Source organism: Schistocerca gregaria, chromosome 4 (genome assembly GCF_023897955.1).
Source record: "Schistocerca gregaria isolate iqSchGreg1 chromosome 4, iqSchGreg1.2, whole genome shotgun sequence".
Classification (NCBI taxonomy): Eukaryota; Metazoa; Arthropoda; class Insecta; order Orthoptera; family Acrididae; genus Schistocerca; species Schistocerca gregaria.
Genome location: NC_064923.1, coordinates 439,347,368 through 439,359,766, shown reverse-complemented (window position 1 = coordinate 439,359,766; position 12,399 = coordinate 439,347,368). Strand labels below are relative to the sequence as shown.

At 43.9% G+C, this 12,399-nt stretch overlaps 1 protein-coding gene across 2 annotated transcripts in view; it reads left to right on the top strand.

Annotated features, from left to right (window-relative positions):
• The window catches only part of LOC126365858 (peroxidasin homolog), a 1,186,130-nt gene that overhangs the window by 1,014,060 nt on the left and 159,671 nt on the right, over positions 1-12,399 (top strand). For both annotated transcript variants that reach the window (XM_050008525.1, XM_050008523.1), the window contains 2 exons: positions 1,349-1,469; positions 1,797-1,817. In XM_050008525.1, the coding sequence (XP_049864482.1) occupies positions 1,349-1,469; positions 1,797-1,817 (142 nt within the window). The remainder of the gene's footprint in view (positions 1-1,348; positions 1,470-1,796; positions 1,818-12,399) is intronic.

Here is a 12,399-nt window from a genome sequence, read left to right as displayed (position 1 = left end):
TTGTAGCCTCTCCCCGATGTTATTCAATCTGTATATTGAACAAGCAGTAAAGGAAACAAAAGAAAAATTCGGAGTAGGTATTAAAATTCACGGAGAAGAAATAAAAACTTTGAGGTTCGCCGATGACATTGTAATTCTGTCAGAGACAGCAATGGACTTGGAAGAGCAGTTGAACGGAATGGACAGTGTCTTGAAAGGAGGATATAAGATGAACATCAACAAAAGCAAAACGAGGATAATGGAATGCAGTCAAATTAAATCGGGTGATGCTGAGAGAATTAGATTAGGAAATGAAACACTTAAAGTAGTAAAGGAGTTTTGCTATTTAGGGAGTAAAATAACTGATGATGGTCGAAGTAGAGAGGATATAAAATGTAGACTGGCAATGGCAAGGAAATCGTTTCTGAAGAAGAGAAATTTGTTAACATCGAGTATAGATTTAAGTGTCAGGAAGTCGTTTCTGAAAGTATTTGTATGGAGTGTAGCCTTGTATGGAAGTGAAACATTGACGGTAACTAATTTGGACAAGAAGCGAATAGAAGCTTTCGAAATGTGGTCTACAGAAGAATGCTAAAGATTAGATGGGTAGATCACATAACTAATGAGGAGGTATTGAATAGAATTGAGGAGAAGAGGAGTTTGTGGCACAACTTGACAAAAAGAAGGGACCGGTTGGTAGGACATGTTTTGAAACATCAAGGGATCACAAATTTAGCATTGCAGGTCAGCGTGGAGGGTAAAAATCGTAGAGGGAGACCAAGAGATGAATACACTAAGCAGATTCAGAAGGATGTAGGTTGCAGTAAGTACTGGGAGATGAAGAAGCTTGCACAGCATAGAGTAGCATGGATTGCTGCATCAAACCAGTCTCAGGACTGAAGACCACAACAACAACAACAACTCGTATCTTAGATATTAGCTTGCGATAGTTTACTGTTTAAGGTCTGTAATATTTGATTAATGGGTGTACAGTCTTCACAGGTGGCCAACCCGTCTGGATTCCAAACTGTCCTATGCTTAATAAATTGTTTCTACGTTAAGCGTGAGACTACTCTTTAATCCATTACTTTTTCGAGTATATCGTAAGATCACATAAGTACGAAAATTCTCAGCTTTGTCGTGAAGTGGTTTCACAAATGCATATTTTAAGCTGTCTCGAAAAAACTGGCTGTGCCAGTGATGCATCACAAATATCACTAAGATCATTGTTTATTAAGTTGGAAAAACTTTTCAAAATTCTGTAATGACTTTATGTAATGACACAGAGCCCGTAGATATGCTAAAGAGAGTGAAGGAAGAAAATTGTTACTTGTTGAAATGTCCATACGTACGAGTCTGTGTGTTGCAGTTGGAGAGTGACGGGACCCTAACGGTGACGAACATCCAGCGGGAAGATGGCGGCAGCTACAGGTGTACCGCCTCCAACTACATCGGCCGCGTCAGCTCCGTCGCTGAGATCAAAGTAAACGGTACGTTATCGTCAGACTCTCGTGTACATAACTAGAACAGTGAGAACCGTATATCGATAGGGCAGTACCGGTGGTATACGTGTTGTAGAAAAATGGTCACCTGACGCTGCTTTTATCTGTTTCAGAACATTATTGTTTTAATTAAATGATATATTTCAGTATTTCACCACCAACTTTCTGATTTTTCTCCTAACAGCAGATCAGAATAAGATATAAAAGCTGCTATGTTATATTATCAAATAAGTAACTGTAAAATATAAAATTTTTTCTACATTGGATTTTCCAGTGATATTCACTAATTTTACTTTTTCTTTATTCCAAATTCAGAAACAGAATCACATGCTAAAGGTAAATTATCAATAATATTGAATCTTAGAGTAGATGAGTGTTTACATAGCCCCTTGCACTTTTAGAACCCATTGGCCACGCGTGTTTCATGTGCATATAGTACGGCATGGCTGTAGATAGAATTTACTCCTTCTTGGATAAGATTTTTGGTTTCAGGTCACTGCATGTGTTTTCTTCCTATTTTTCCGTGACAGAAAGTAATCAAATATGTATAGAAACTTCTATTTAATTGTAGTTACGAATTTCGACGACCAAACTAAATGTATTCAACTGACACCGCTACATCAGCGCTTTTCTATAGTTAGATCAGTTTGCATGACAAAGAATCCTTAGCTTGTCACGAATTTTCTTTCATTCCACATTTTCGTAGCTACAGCTATATTTCACGGCCACTAATTGTATTTGATTATTGATATTTCGTTTGAGCGAGACACCATAGGAACCGGGGAGACGTATGATTTCAGTAGCTGTGACACGGCGTAGGTATTTTAAACCTATTGCTTCTTTTTCATTTGCATGTGGAAAGGGGGCAGACACAAAATGATAACCCACTTTTTACAACGTCATGGAAAATAATCTCAATTTTTGAGGCTGTATTAAGCTTGAGAATGTTTTGGGATAATTATAGAATACTGACATAACATTCATTTTTTGGAAGTTGAGTCAACTGACAAGTGATGAAGTGGTAACGGTACTGCAGAAGAGATAAGAAATATAAATATCAGTGAGGACTTTTAACGTTGCCAAGAACGAGTTACTTCTCATATGAGACTCGTGCTACTTCGGTAAGTCTATAACATTGCTCAAATCTGCCGCATTATTACTAGTACCAAATGCGACGAATTGTAATCCTTCAAAATGTGGAAACTAAAATAATTTATTGTTGTCGGACACAGACTGAACAGAGGAAATATGATGGAACACAAATATCTTATCTATTTCTTCCTTCTTCTGGGTCAGCGATTTCAAAGCTGCTGAATTAACTGACAAAGACATTGGATTCATCCGCAGTAAGCTTGGGCTGTTGACATTACGCTATACTCATCTGACCAAAAATCCATGCCTTCTTTCCATTTCACTACACTGGCCCCCTACTATATCTAGATTGAGCCTTTGCATTTGCCTTTTCAGGTTTTCTAGCTTCCCTACGACTTTCATGCTTCTGACATTCCGCCCCCCGATTCGTGGAACGTTATCCTTTTGTTGATTATTCGATCTTTTTCTCACGTTCACCTCCCCCATTGGCAATCTTTTGCAAATAGAGAGATCATCATGACACTTTTTCTATTACAGGGCACATGTCTTGTAGATACACGTTATATGTCTTTAATGCACTGATTTCCATTGCTTTCTGCATCGTCATGCCGTTGATCATTTCTGATTGTTCCGCCTTTAGGGGCTGTTTCCCACCCCGAGGACAAGAGAGTGCTCCGAATCTCTGTCCTCTCCTCCGCCATATTTGACAAAGCCATTGGCCGATCGAGGGTGACTTATGCCGGAGGTCTTCGGCCGGCAATGTTGATTATTGATCAAAATTTCAGCTTTAGCCGGTTTCGAACCCGGGACCGATACGCTTCGACTACTAATCGAAGACGCTACCCCTAGGCCATGGGTGCATAAAAAAGAAAGCAAATGACGTGAGTAACAGGTAGTATTGTACTCAGCGCGTTTGAACTTGACAGACTGCACAACGACTTGAGATTGTCGTTTCACGCCAGATCGCGATTGGGCGGGTCGTCCGAAAGAGAGTTACTTGGTGGCTGCGAACTACGTATTTCGTCACGAGACCAAGGCGTCTTCCAGTAAAGAGCCATTAAAAGTTTCCTCATGGAGATGATGAGCAGGGGGTCCTTGAAAATGTTCAGAAGCTTCAGCGACCGCATTCAATATTTACTGCATAAACCCTTAATCTGCACAAAAATTCTCGTTTCTTCATTAGCAGCAAATCACGATAGTTGCATCAATACCTGTACCTGTACTTAATTAACTACACCGGCTGAACTCGAACAAAATTTCGTAGCCAAAATGGATTTTTGACTCTGCGGTAGAGTGTGCGCTGATATGAAACTTCCTGGCTAATGAAAAGACTTTGCTGGACCGAGGATAGACTCCAGGACCTTTGACTTACTGAGCTACACGAGCACAACCCCTGGTTTCCAGTCTCGGTCCGGCGTACAGTTTTAATATGACAGGAAGTTTCACGTTAGTACAGACTCCATTGTAGAGAGAAAAATTCACCTTATCCAGGCAGTGGGCCACCGATATCCGTGCAATATCCTTTATTCCAAGAGTACTAGTCCTGCAAGTTACGCAGGAGAACTTTTGTGAAGTTTCGAAGGTAGGAGATGAGGTACTGACGAAAGTAAAGCTGTGAGAGCGGGTCGTTCTATTTCATTGGGTAACTTAGTATGGCAAAAGTGCTAGTTTTCAAGTCCCGGTCCACCACACAGTTTTAATCTGACAGGAAGTTTCACATTTCGTAGGTTGTTCAGGAATATTCTCTGACACATGGTCACTGGTGGATCGTTTCGTAGTAATAACGGTATTATGACTTACCCGATTTGTTGCCCAAGTTACCATTGTTTCTATAGAAATACCGAACACAAGAAGTCCATGTAGAGAGGAAAAAGTACAGCGACACTTGAATCTTGAGTATTTCCTGTCGTATTGAATGTTATTGGCACTGTGATGTGGCTGCATTCGCAGCGAGAACTGCACAGCGTAGCGATCTTGTGATACTCTTCACACGCATTTAGCATAAGGGAGGTACGTTTCGCCCAGCTCATTAGCACTACACCTATCCATGTTGCTATTTATCAGTGTTAATGTACAACTACCATTGACGGAAGAACAAGCACGAGACAGAAGCGAGCAGTACCGAATGCAAATTTGAGGAGATGAGCGAATGGATCGAGGTCATACCCATAAAGGTTTCACAGAGAGCACCGTCAATATTCACACTATTGTACAGCTACTTTCATTGCAGTACGTATACAAAGATAAATGAGGGAAAAATCAAACGAAGTACAGTTATTCTCCAATGATATTCCTGAGACCACGTTTCCGTTATACCAAAATAATTAGGAAATATCTTTGAATAAACGCTGAATTTTTTTTTCAGTGGAGTTCGGTTTTGCCCTGTATTATGTTATATACTACATAAACGAATTGTATTTATGTAATTAGTTCATAAATTTCTCATATACGTTTTCATTCACAGCAGAAAACACCAGAAAAATCCTTTATATAATTCAATATTTATGAAACAAAATTTGCCTAGTTCGTCTTGGCAGTCCAATGTTCGTGGATTATCTTTTTCCTCGAAGCGTATTTTTTTTTCTTTTTTAAGACTTCCACATCATGAAACATCTAAGGTACACGTTCATATTTTTTGTGATGGACGGAATATGAGATGTAAAAAGCGCGTCATAAATATTTGGCGCATCTCACCATAAGACTACAGAAACAGAAGACACAAAGAAAACACCATGACCATTTTGAAAGGAATGCTTTTTGGCTACTTCGGCAACGTCTATAACTCTACTGCAAACTGTAGATGGAATCAATAGAAGCACTGATTTAACAAGTCCGTAGAAATGAGTATTGCGTTCGCAATTATTTCCTAGAATACTCTCGACTGAAGCGATACCAAGAACTCATATTCTGTATACTGATATTGTACAGAAAATATGGAAGCCGGTAACACGTGTCAGATAGCCAAGGGTTTCCAACCTTTTCTCCTTCCGCTTATCTGCCGAATTGTGGAACAGAAGCCCTCATCGACTTCTTACCTCTGAGTACTTAGTATGGCGCCCTCTACCACTGTTATATGAGGGCTATTCTTTTCCTAACCTGGGATCGGTAGCGTAATTAAAACCACAGTGAAAATCAAAAATGTGTTATCGGCAATATTTAGTTACACCTTCCAGTTACTTCTTTACATATTCACCGCTCCGACTTATTTGTCGGGGCGTCGTATCAACTTTGTCATATCCACATCACGGAATGGAGACGCCTGTGATTTCACCAAATCTCTATGCTGGACTGCAGTTCGTTATCCATCCCAAAATAATAGCCTCACAGCCAACGGTTCATGTGAGCGAATAGGCGAAAAAGAGAGGGGCCAAAGTCAGGGCTGTATATGGTGGGTGATCGAACACTTTCCACCGAATACGCTGCAGGAGCGCCTTTGTTTCACTTGGAATATGAAAGTTACGTTATATGTCCAGCATGAAATCATGCGAAACTCTGAGCAGAAACTCCCACATGGCAGGAAAACCTATTTTATAGGAATCTTTACGTGTTCATTGTGCACTCAGAACTCAAAAGTTTAACGCGACGCGGCCCACGGGAGATATTGGGCAACACATCTGCGAAAAAGCTTCGCCGGATTTTCACTGCGATTTAATTTCGCGACCTATCGGAGGCTGGGAAAAAATGGACCTCGTAGTTTTGGTCGTAAAAACATTGGACACTGTACGCCGACACGTACTCATCAGGACCGTCCATGGGCGCCTATACGTCAGCTTACTGTAATATCGCCGGATTTGGACAGCTCTACCCGTCAGATTACTCGACTGCGGCTAAAAAGTCTGTTTCATTTTCGTACGGAAACTACATCCATCAAGTGTAAACACATTTTCTGCTCCCTGCTTCTATTCTGTGGTAGTGTACTCGTACTTATTAGTAGCTGTAACTCACAATTATAGCTTTCGTCATTGTACTCGTATATGAGTCCGTACACCCACTTTGCACACTGATCACAGGAGACAAATATGTTTAGCCTCAATGTGATTGTTAGTACTAGTGTCATATTGTGCATTTGTCTCTTAGTTATCGTACCATTCACCGACCTTTTCGGAAGCACTTGCATGAATAATATCATGTATAATAAACGCCTAATCGGCACCAGTCTCTGACTGCTATTTTCCGGTATTTAAATTAAGACTATGCTTATTGATGTTAGGTATTCTCTTTTTTCCGCTATTGCACAGATTTGCTGACACTACATGAGCATGGTTAAAATGCATGTATGTGTTAGAACGGTAGTGGTCACAGTCGTCTCCAGACGATATAAATGTCGTACTTTGTAAGTTGCATGTAATCTGTAAGAGGCGTATCAGGAAGTAAGGGCTGTTCGCCAATTACTTACACAGATGAGCCAAAACTTTACGACCACCGCCCACCACGACATTGAATGTCGGCTGTTGGCGTTATCCGGCCGGGGTGGCGGAGCGGTTCTAGGCGCTTCAGTCTGGAGCCGCGCTACCTCTACGGTCGCAGGTTCGAATCCTGCCTCAGGCATGGATTTGTGTGATGTTCTTAGGTTGGTTAGGTTTAAGTAGTTCTAAGTTCAAGGGGACTGATGACCTCAGATGTTAAGTCCTATAGTGCTCATAGCCATTTTTTGTTGGCGTTATGGACACGTGACGTGATGCGGAAAGTATTATCGTGATTCCGTGACGACATCACTTATTACTCATGGATGACGGAGAAGGGTAAATGTGCCAGTTTGAGGCAAGGGATCCTGATGTGAAACGACCGAGCCGAAAATTATAAGCGAAATTCGTGTTACCACTGACTACGGAATACGGGTATCTGAACTGCTGTTGCTAAAACTATAGGGTAATCAACGTTCAGAGGTAGCAGTATGGAATAAAACAAGATAAAAATGTCCATTTAATAGGGCCTATAAATGCGTATCATAAGAGCTATGAGCATTTGTTCTTCTTCGCTACTGTGAAACACATCGATTCTATTGAACAAGTGTCCGTAGCTCTTACGATATGCATTTATAGCCCAAATTTAATTGACATTTTCATCTTGTTTTGGTTTGTACAACCTTCCCGAAAAATATTTAAACCAAAGAGCTTGAGGTACAAGACATTTGTTTCACAGTACAGAAGATATTCATTTTAGAGCCGATGTTTAGTAGTCATTTTTCTTGTTTTGGTCCATAGTACCACCTCTGAAAGTTGCCTATCCCACAGTCTCATAAACAGCACCGGTACCTGTACTTCACGGTCAGAGGTATTTTTGCTTATAACTCCTGAATCTGTCATTTCCGGAACGGGGACCTTTACCACAAATTGATACATTTATTCTTCTCCATCGTCCCTGAAAGTTTGTGACGCGACCGTGGGATCATGCAAAGACGAGGGGGAATCATTACAGCAATGATATACGCCCCGCAAATAGGGGACTCCATGGACATAAGAATCTTCGATAAAGGGCAGATGGACCGGCACATGGGATCGAGCCTCTGGGAAACGGCGAAGCTGGACCGCTGTCGGCGTGCCACTGCCGTGAGCAGCTGTGGAAATCGGTTGGAGGACGGTGAAAGCACGAGTGGCAGACAAGATGTTGGACGAATACACCTAGTCACAGTACGTGGAGGTCGGGTGCTTCCCTACACTGCACAGCAGTACAGATGGCGATCTGTTGTTGAACTGACGATGGAGTGCAGTGCTCGTGCAGAAACAACTGTTTCGAAACACACCGTTTAAAGCACATTGTTGAACACTGTGCTCCGTACCTGACGACAGCTGTGTATTAACAATTTGAAACTACGTTGCAGTGGGCACGGGATCACTGAGTTTGGACGGGGGATCAATGAAATATGTCGCCTGGTCAGATGAGACACATCAGTCTTGCATCAAGTCGATAGTCGTATGCCGATACACTGCCATCGAGGGGATCGTCTCCTCGGAAGATACGCAGCTGTTAGGACGCCGGCAGCTAGAAGCAGTATCGCGCTATTACGAGTGGTTTCCATGGGACATGTCACAGTACTCGAAACCACCAAGACTCTTGTCGACTACGTAATTAATACTACGGACCATCTGAGCCCCTTCATCCTTTATGTCATCCCCAACGGTTTTGTAGTCTCCCTTCATGGTAGCTGTCTGTGCTATAAGGGCAGAAACATGCTACAGTCATTTTAGGAGCATAATAATGAACTCAGGTTGATGTCTTAGCAAATTCGGCTGATATGGATCCGATGCTACACATCTGCGACGCCAGCTGATCGAACGCAAAACACCAACCCGTAGTATACCGGAACTGCAATACTTGTGAACAGACATCTAATGCCATATACCTCTGGTAACCTACCAAGGACTTACAAAAGCCATGCCAAACAGAATCGCTGCTGTACTGCGTTTTGTCGGTGGAGACATACGCATTTACGCAGATGGTCATACTATTTCCGGTCATCCATGTGTCTATCGAAAATGCTTTATTGGCGAATGTTAGTTTTTACCAGCCTACATTTGCAAGTAATCGGACTTCACTTCTAACAAGGGAACCTCTCCATCGCACCTCCCTCAGATTTAGTTATAAGTTGGCACAGTGTATAGGCCTTGACAAACTGAACACAGATCAATCGATCAATCGAGAAAATAGGAAGAAGTTGCATGGAACTATGAAAAAATAAGCAAAATATGCAAACTGAGTAGTCTATGCCCAAGATAGGTAACATCAAGGATACTCTGAGCTCAGGAGCGCCGTGGTCCCGTGGTTAGCGTGAGCACCTGCGGAACGAGACGTCCATGGTTCAAGTCTTCCCTCGAGTGATAAGTTTATTTTCGCAAAGTTATGATCTCTCAGTTCGTTTATTGACGTTTCTGTTCACTGTAACAAGTTTGGTGTCTGTGTTTTGCGACCGAACAGCAAAACCGTGTGATTAGTAGACAGAAGGACATGCCTCTCCAATGGGAATCGAAAACATTTGATCGCAAGTTCATAGGTCAACCGATTCCTCCACAGGAAAACACGTCTTATATATTCTATACGACAGTGGTAACGGCATGTGCGTCACATGACAGGAATATGTTGTCGACCCACCTAACTTGTACACTTGGCGAATGGGGTGTACCTTGCCCGATTTAGGTTTTCTTGTGCATGTGATAATCACTCCTAAAAAAGTGATGAGAACATAAGAGTGTGTCACATAAACTGCAACAAATGAATGGAACATTTTCACAGTTGCACAGTTTTCCCTGTCCTCTGTCAAAACATATGTTTCTAACGGTTTCAAATTTTTCCTAGTGTAGACTGTCAAATACTGCATATGTCCAAGCAAATGTGAACATGTCCTGGAATTTTGGAGAGCGAAGTTGATTATGTGTGAGCGCCTGAACTTTGATAATTGTCTGAAAATAAAAAAAAATTAAACTTTTCACTCGAGGGAAGACTTGAACCAAGGACCTTTCACTCGACAGCAGCTCATGCTTACCTCTTGACCACAGCGCTCCTGAGCTCAGACTTGTCCTTGATGTTGCCTATGTTGCGCATGGACTACTCAGTTTGTATATTTTGCTTATTTTGTTCATAGTTCCACACAACTTCTTCCTGTTTTCTAGATTGATCTGTGTTTAGTTTTTCAAGGCCTATCCACTGTGCCAACTTATAACTAAATCTCAGGGGGGTGCGATGGGGAAGTACCCTTGTAAGTACTTTTCATAACGTTGCACTAGCATCTTCATCTCCTCCGCATTAAAGTTCTCCTCTTGGGAATGGAACCAATTCATTACAGCAGTCTTGTGCATCTCATTGTCTTTAAAACCATGGTCCACCAAAACCTTATTACAAGTGAAAAAGGGGGCTACAGTCGCTCCGTGCGAGGTCGGAAACATAAAGCGCCCGATTGAAAAGCTAGTATCGGAAATTATGTGTTTTGTTCTTGGTACGGGCCAACGACCTTACCGCAGTGATAACACCGGTTCCGGTCAGATAGCCGAAGTTCAGCACTGTTGGGCTTGGGTAACACTTGCGTGAGTGATCGCCCGGGTCTGCCAAGCGCTGTTGTCACTGAACCATCGTGTGCCTGGTTGGGAAGCTAGTCGATTGAGAGGTAGTCGCTCCAGTCACGAAAACTGGAAACGGCTGGGAGAGTCGTGTGCTAATCAGAGGGCCGTCCGTATGCACACTGAGCGACGCCTGTCGGCTGCGGATGACGCATCGATCGGTCGATACCGTTCTGCCTTCCAAGGCCTGTTCGGCCGCAATTCTTCTCCTTGGTACGGAGAGCAGTGTGTAAGCACGTGATGACGAGTAGTATTCCCGACGACAATTTACCTCGCCGTAGATATTAGATGGCTGATCTGCATGCAGTGATGCATAAAACATGAAAAACTTCGTTACAAGAGCACTAATCGTCATTCCCCAATCCCGTCACAGATAATGGACCGTTGTTCATAGAATGAAGGCTTTCACAGCAGGTGTTTATATTACTTAACACTTCCGGTTTGAGATGCCGTGGTCCATACATAAAACTCTCCGCTGACGTTTCGCCTTCGACTGCGGAAGGCAGCCTTCTTGTATGAGCGGCGAACTGCAAGGAGAGCGCGAGTGAGTGCCGTATATATAAAGTACACTCCTGGAAATAGAAAAAAAGAACACATTGACACCGGCGTGTCAGACCCACCATACTTGCTCCGGACACTGCGAGAGGGCTGTACAAGCAATGATCACACGCACGGCACAGCGGGCACACCAGGAACCACGGTGTTAGACGTCGAATGGCGCTAGCTGCGCAGCATTTGTGCACCGCCGCCGTCAGTGTCAGCCACTTTGCCGTGGCATACGGAGCTCCATCGCAGTCTTTAACACTGGTAGCATGCCGCGACAGCGTGGACGTGAACCGTATGTGCAGTTGACGGACTTTGAGCGAGGGCGTATAGTGGGCATGCGGGAGGCCGGGTGGACGTACCACCGAATTGCTCAACACGTGGGGCGTGAAGTCTCCACAGTACATCGATGTTGTCGCCAGTGGTCGGCGGAAGGAGCACGTGCCCGTCGACCTGGGACCGGACCGCAGCGACTCACGGATGCACGCCAAGACCGTAGGATCCTACGCAGTGCCGTAGGGGACCGCACCGCCACTTCCCAGCAAATTAGGGACACTGTTGCTCCTGGCGTATCGGCGAGGACCATTCGCAACCGTCTCCATGAAGCTGGGCTACGGTCCCGCAAACCGTTAGGCCGTCTTCCGCTCACGCCCCAACATCGTGCAGCCCACCTCCAGGGGTGTCGCGACAGGCGTGAATGGGGGGACAAATGGAGACGTGTCGTCTTCAGCGATGAGAGTCGCTTCTGCCTTGGTGCCAATGATGGTCGTATGCGTGTTTTGCGCCGTGCAGGTGAGCGCCACAATCAGGACTGCATACGACCGAGGCACACAGGGCCGCCACCTGGCATCATGGTGTGGGGAGAGATCTCCTACACTGGCCGTACACCTCTGGTGATCATTGAGGGGACACTGAATAGTGCACGGTACATCCAAACCGTCATCGAACCCATCGTTCTACCATTCCTAGACCGGCAACGGAACTTGCTGTTCCAACAGGACAATGCACGTCCGCATGTATCCCGTGCCACCCAACGTGCTCTAGAAGGTGTAAGTCAACTACCCTGGCCAGCAAGATCTCCGGATCTGTCCCCCATTGAGCATGTTTGGGACTGGATGAAGCGTCGTCTCACGCGGTCTGCACGTCCAGCACGAACGCTGGTCCAACTGAGGCGCCAGGTGGAAATGGCATGGCAAGCCGTTCCACAGGACTACATCCAGCATCTCTACGAT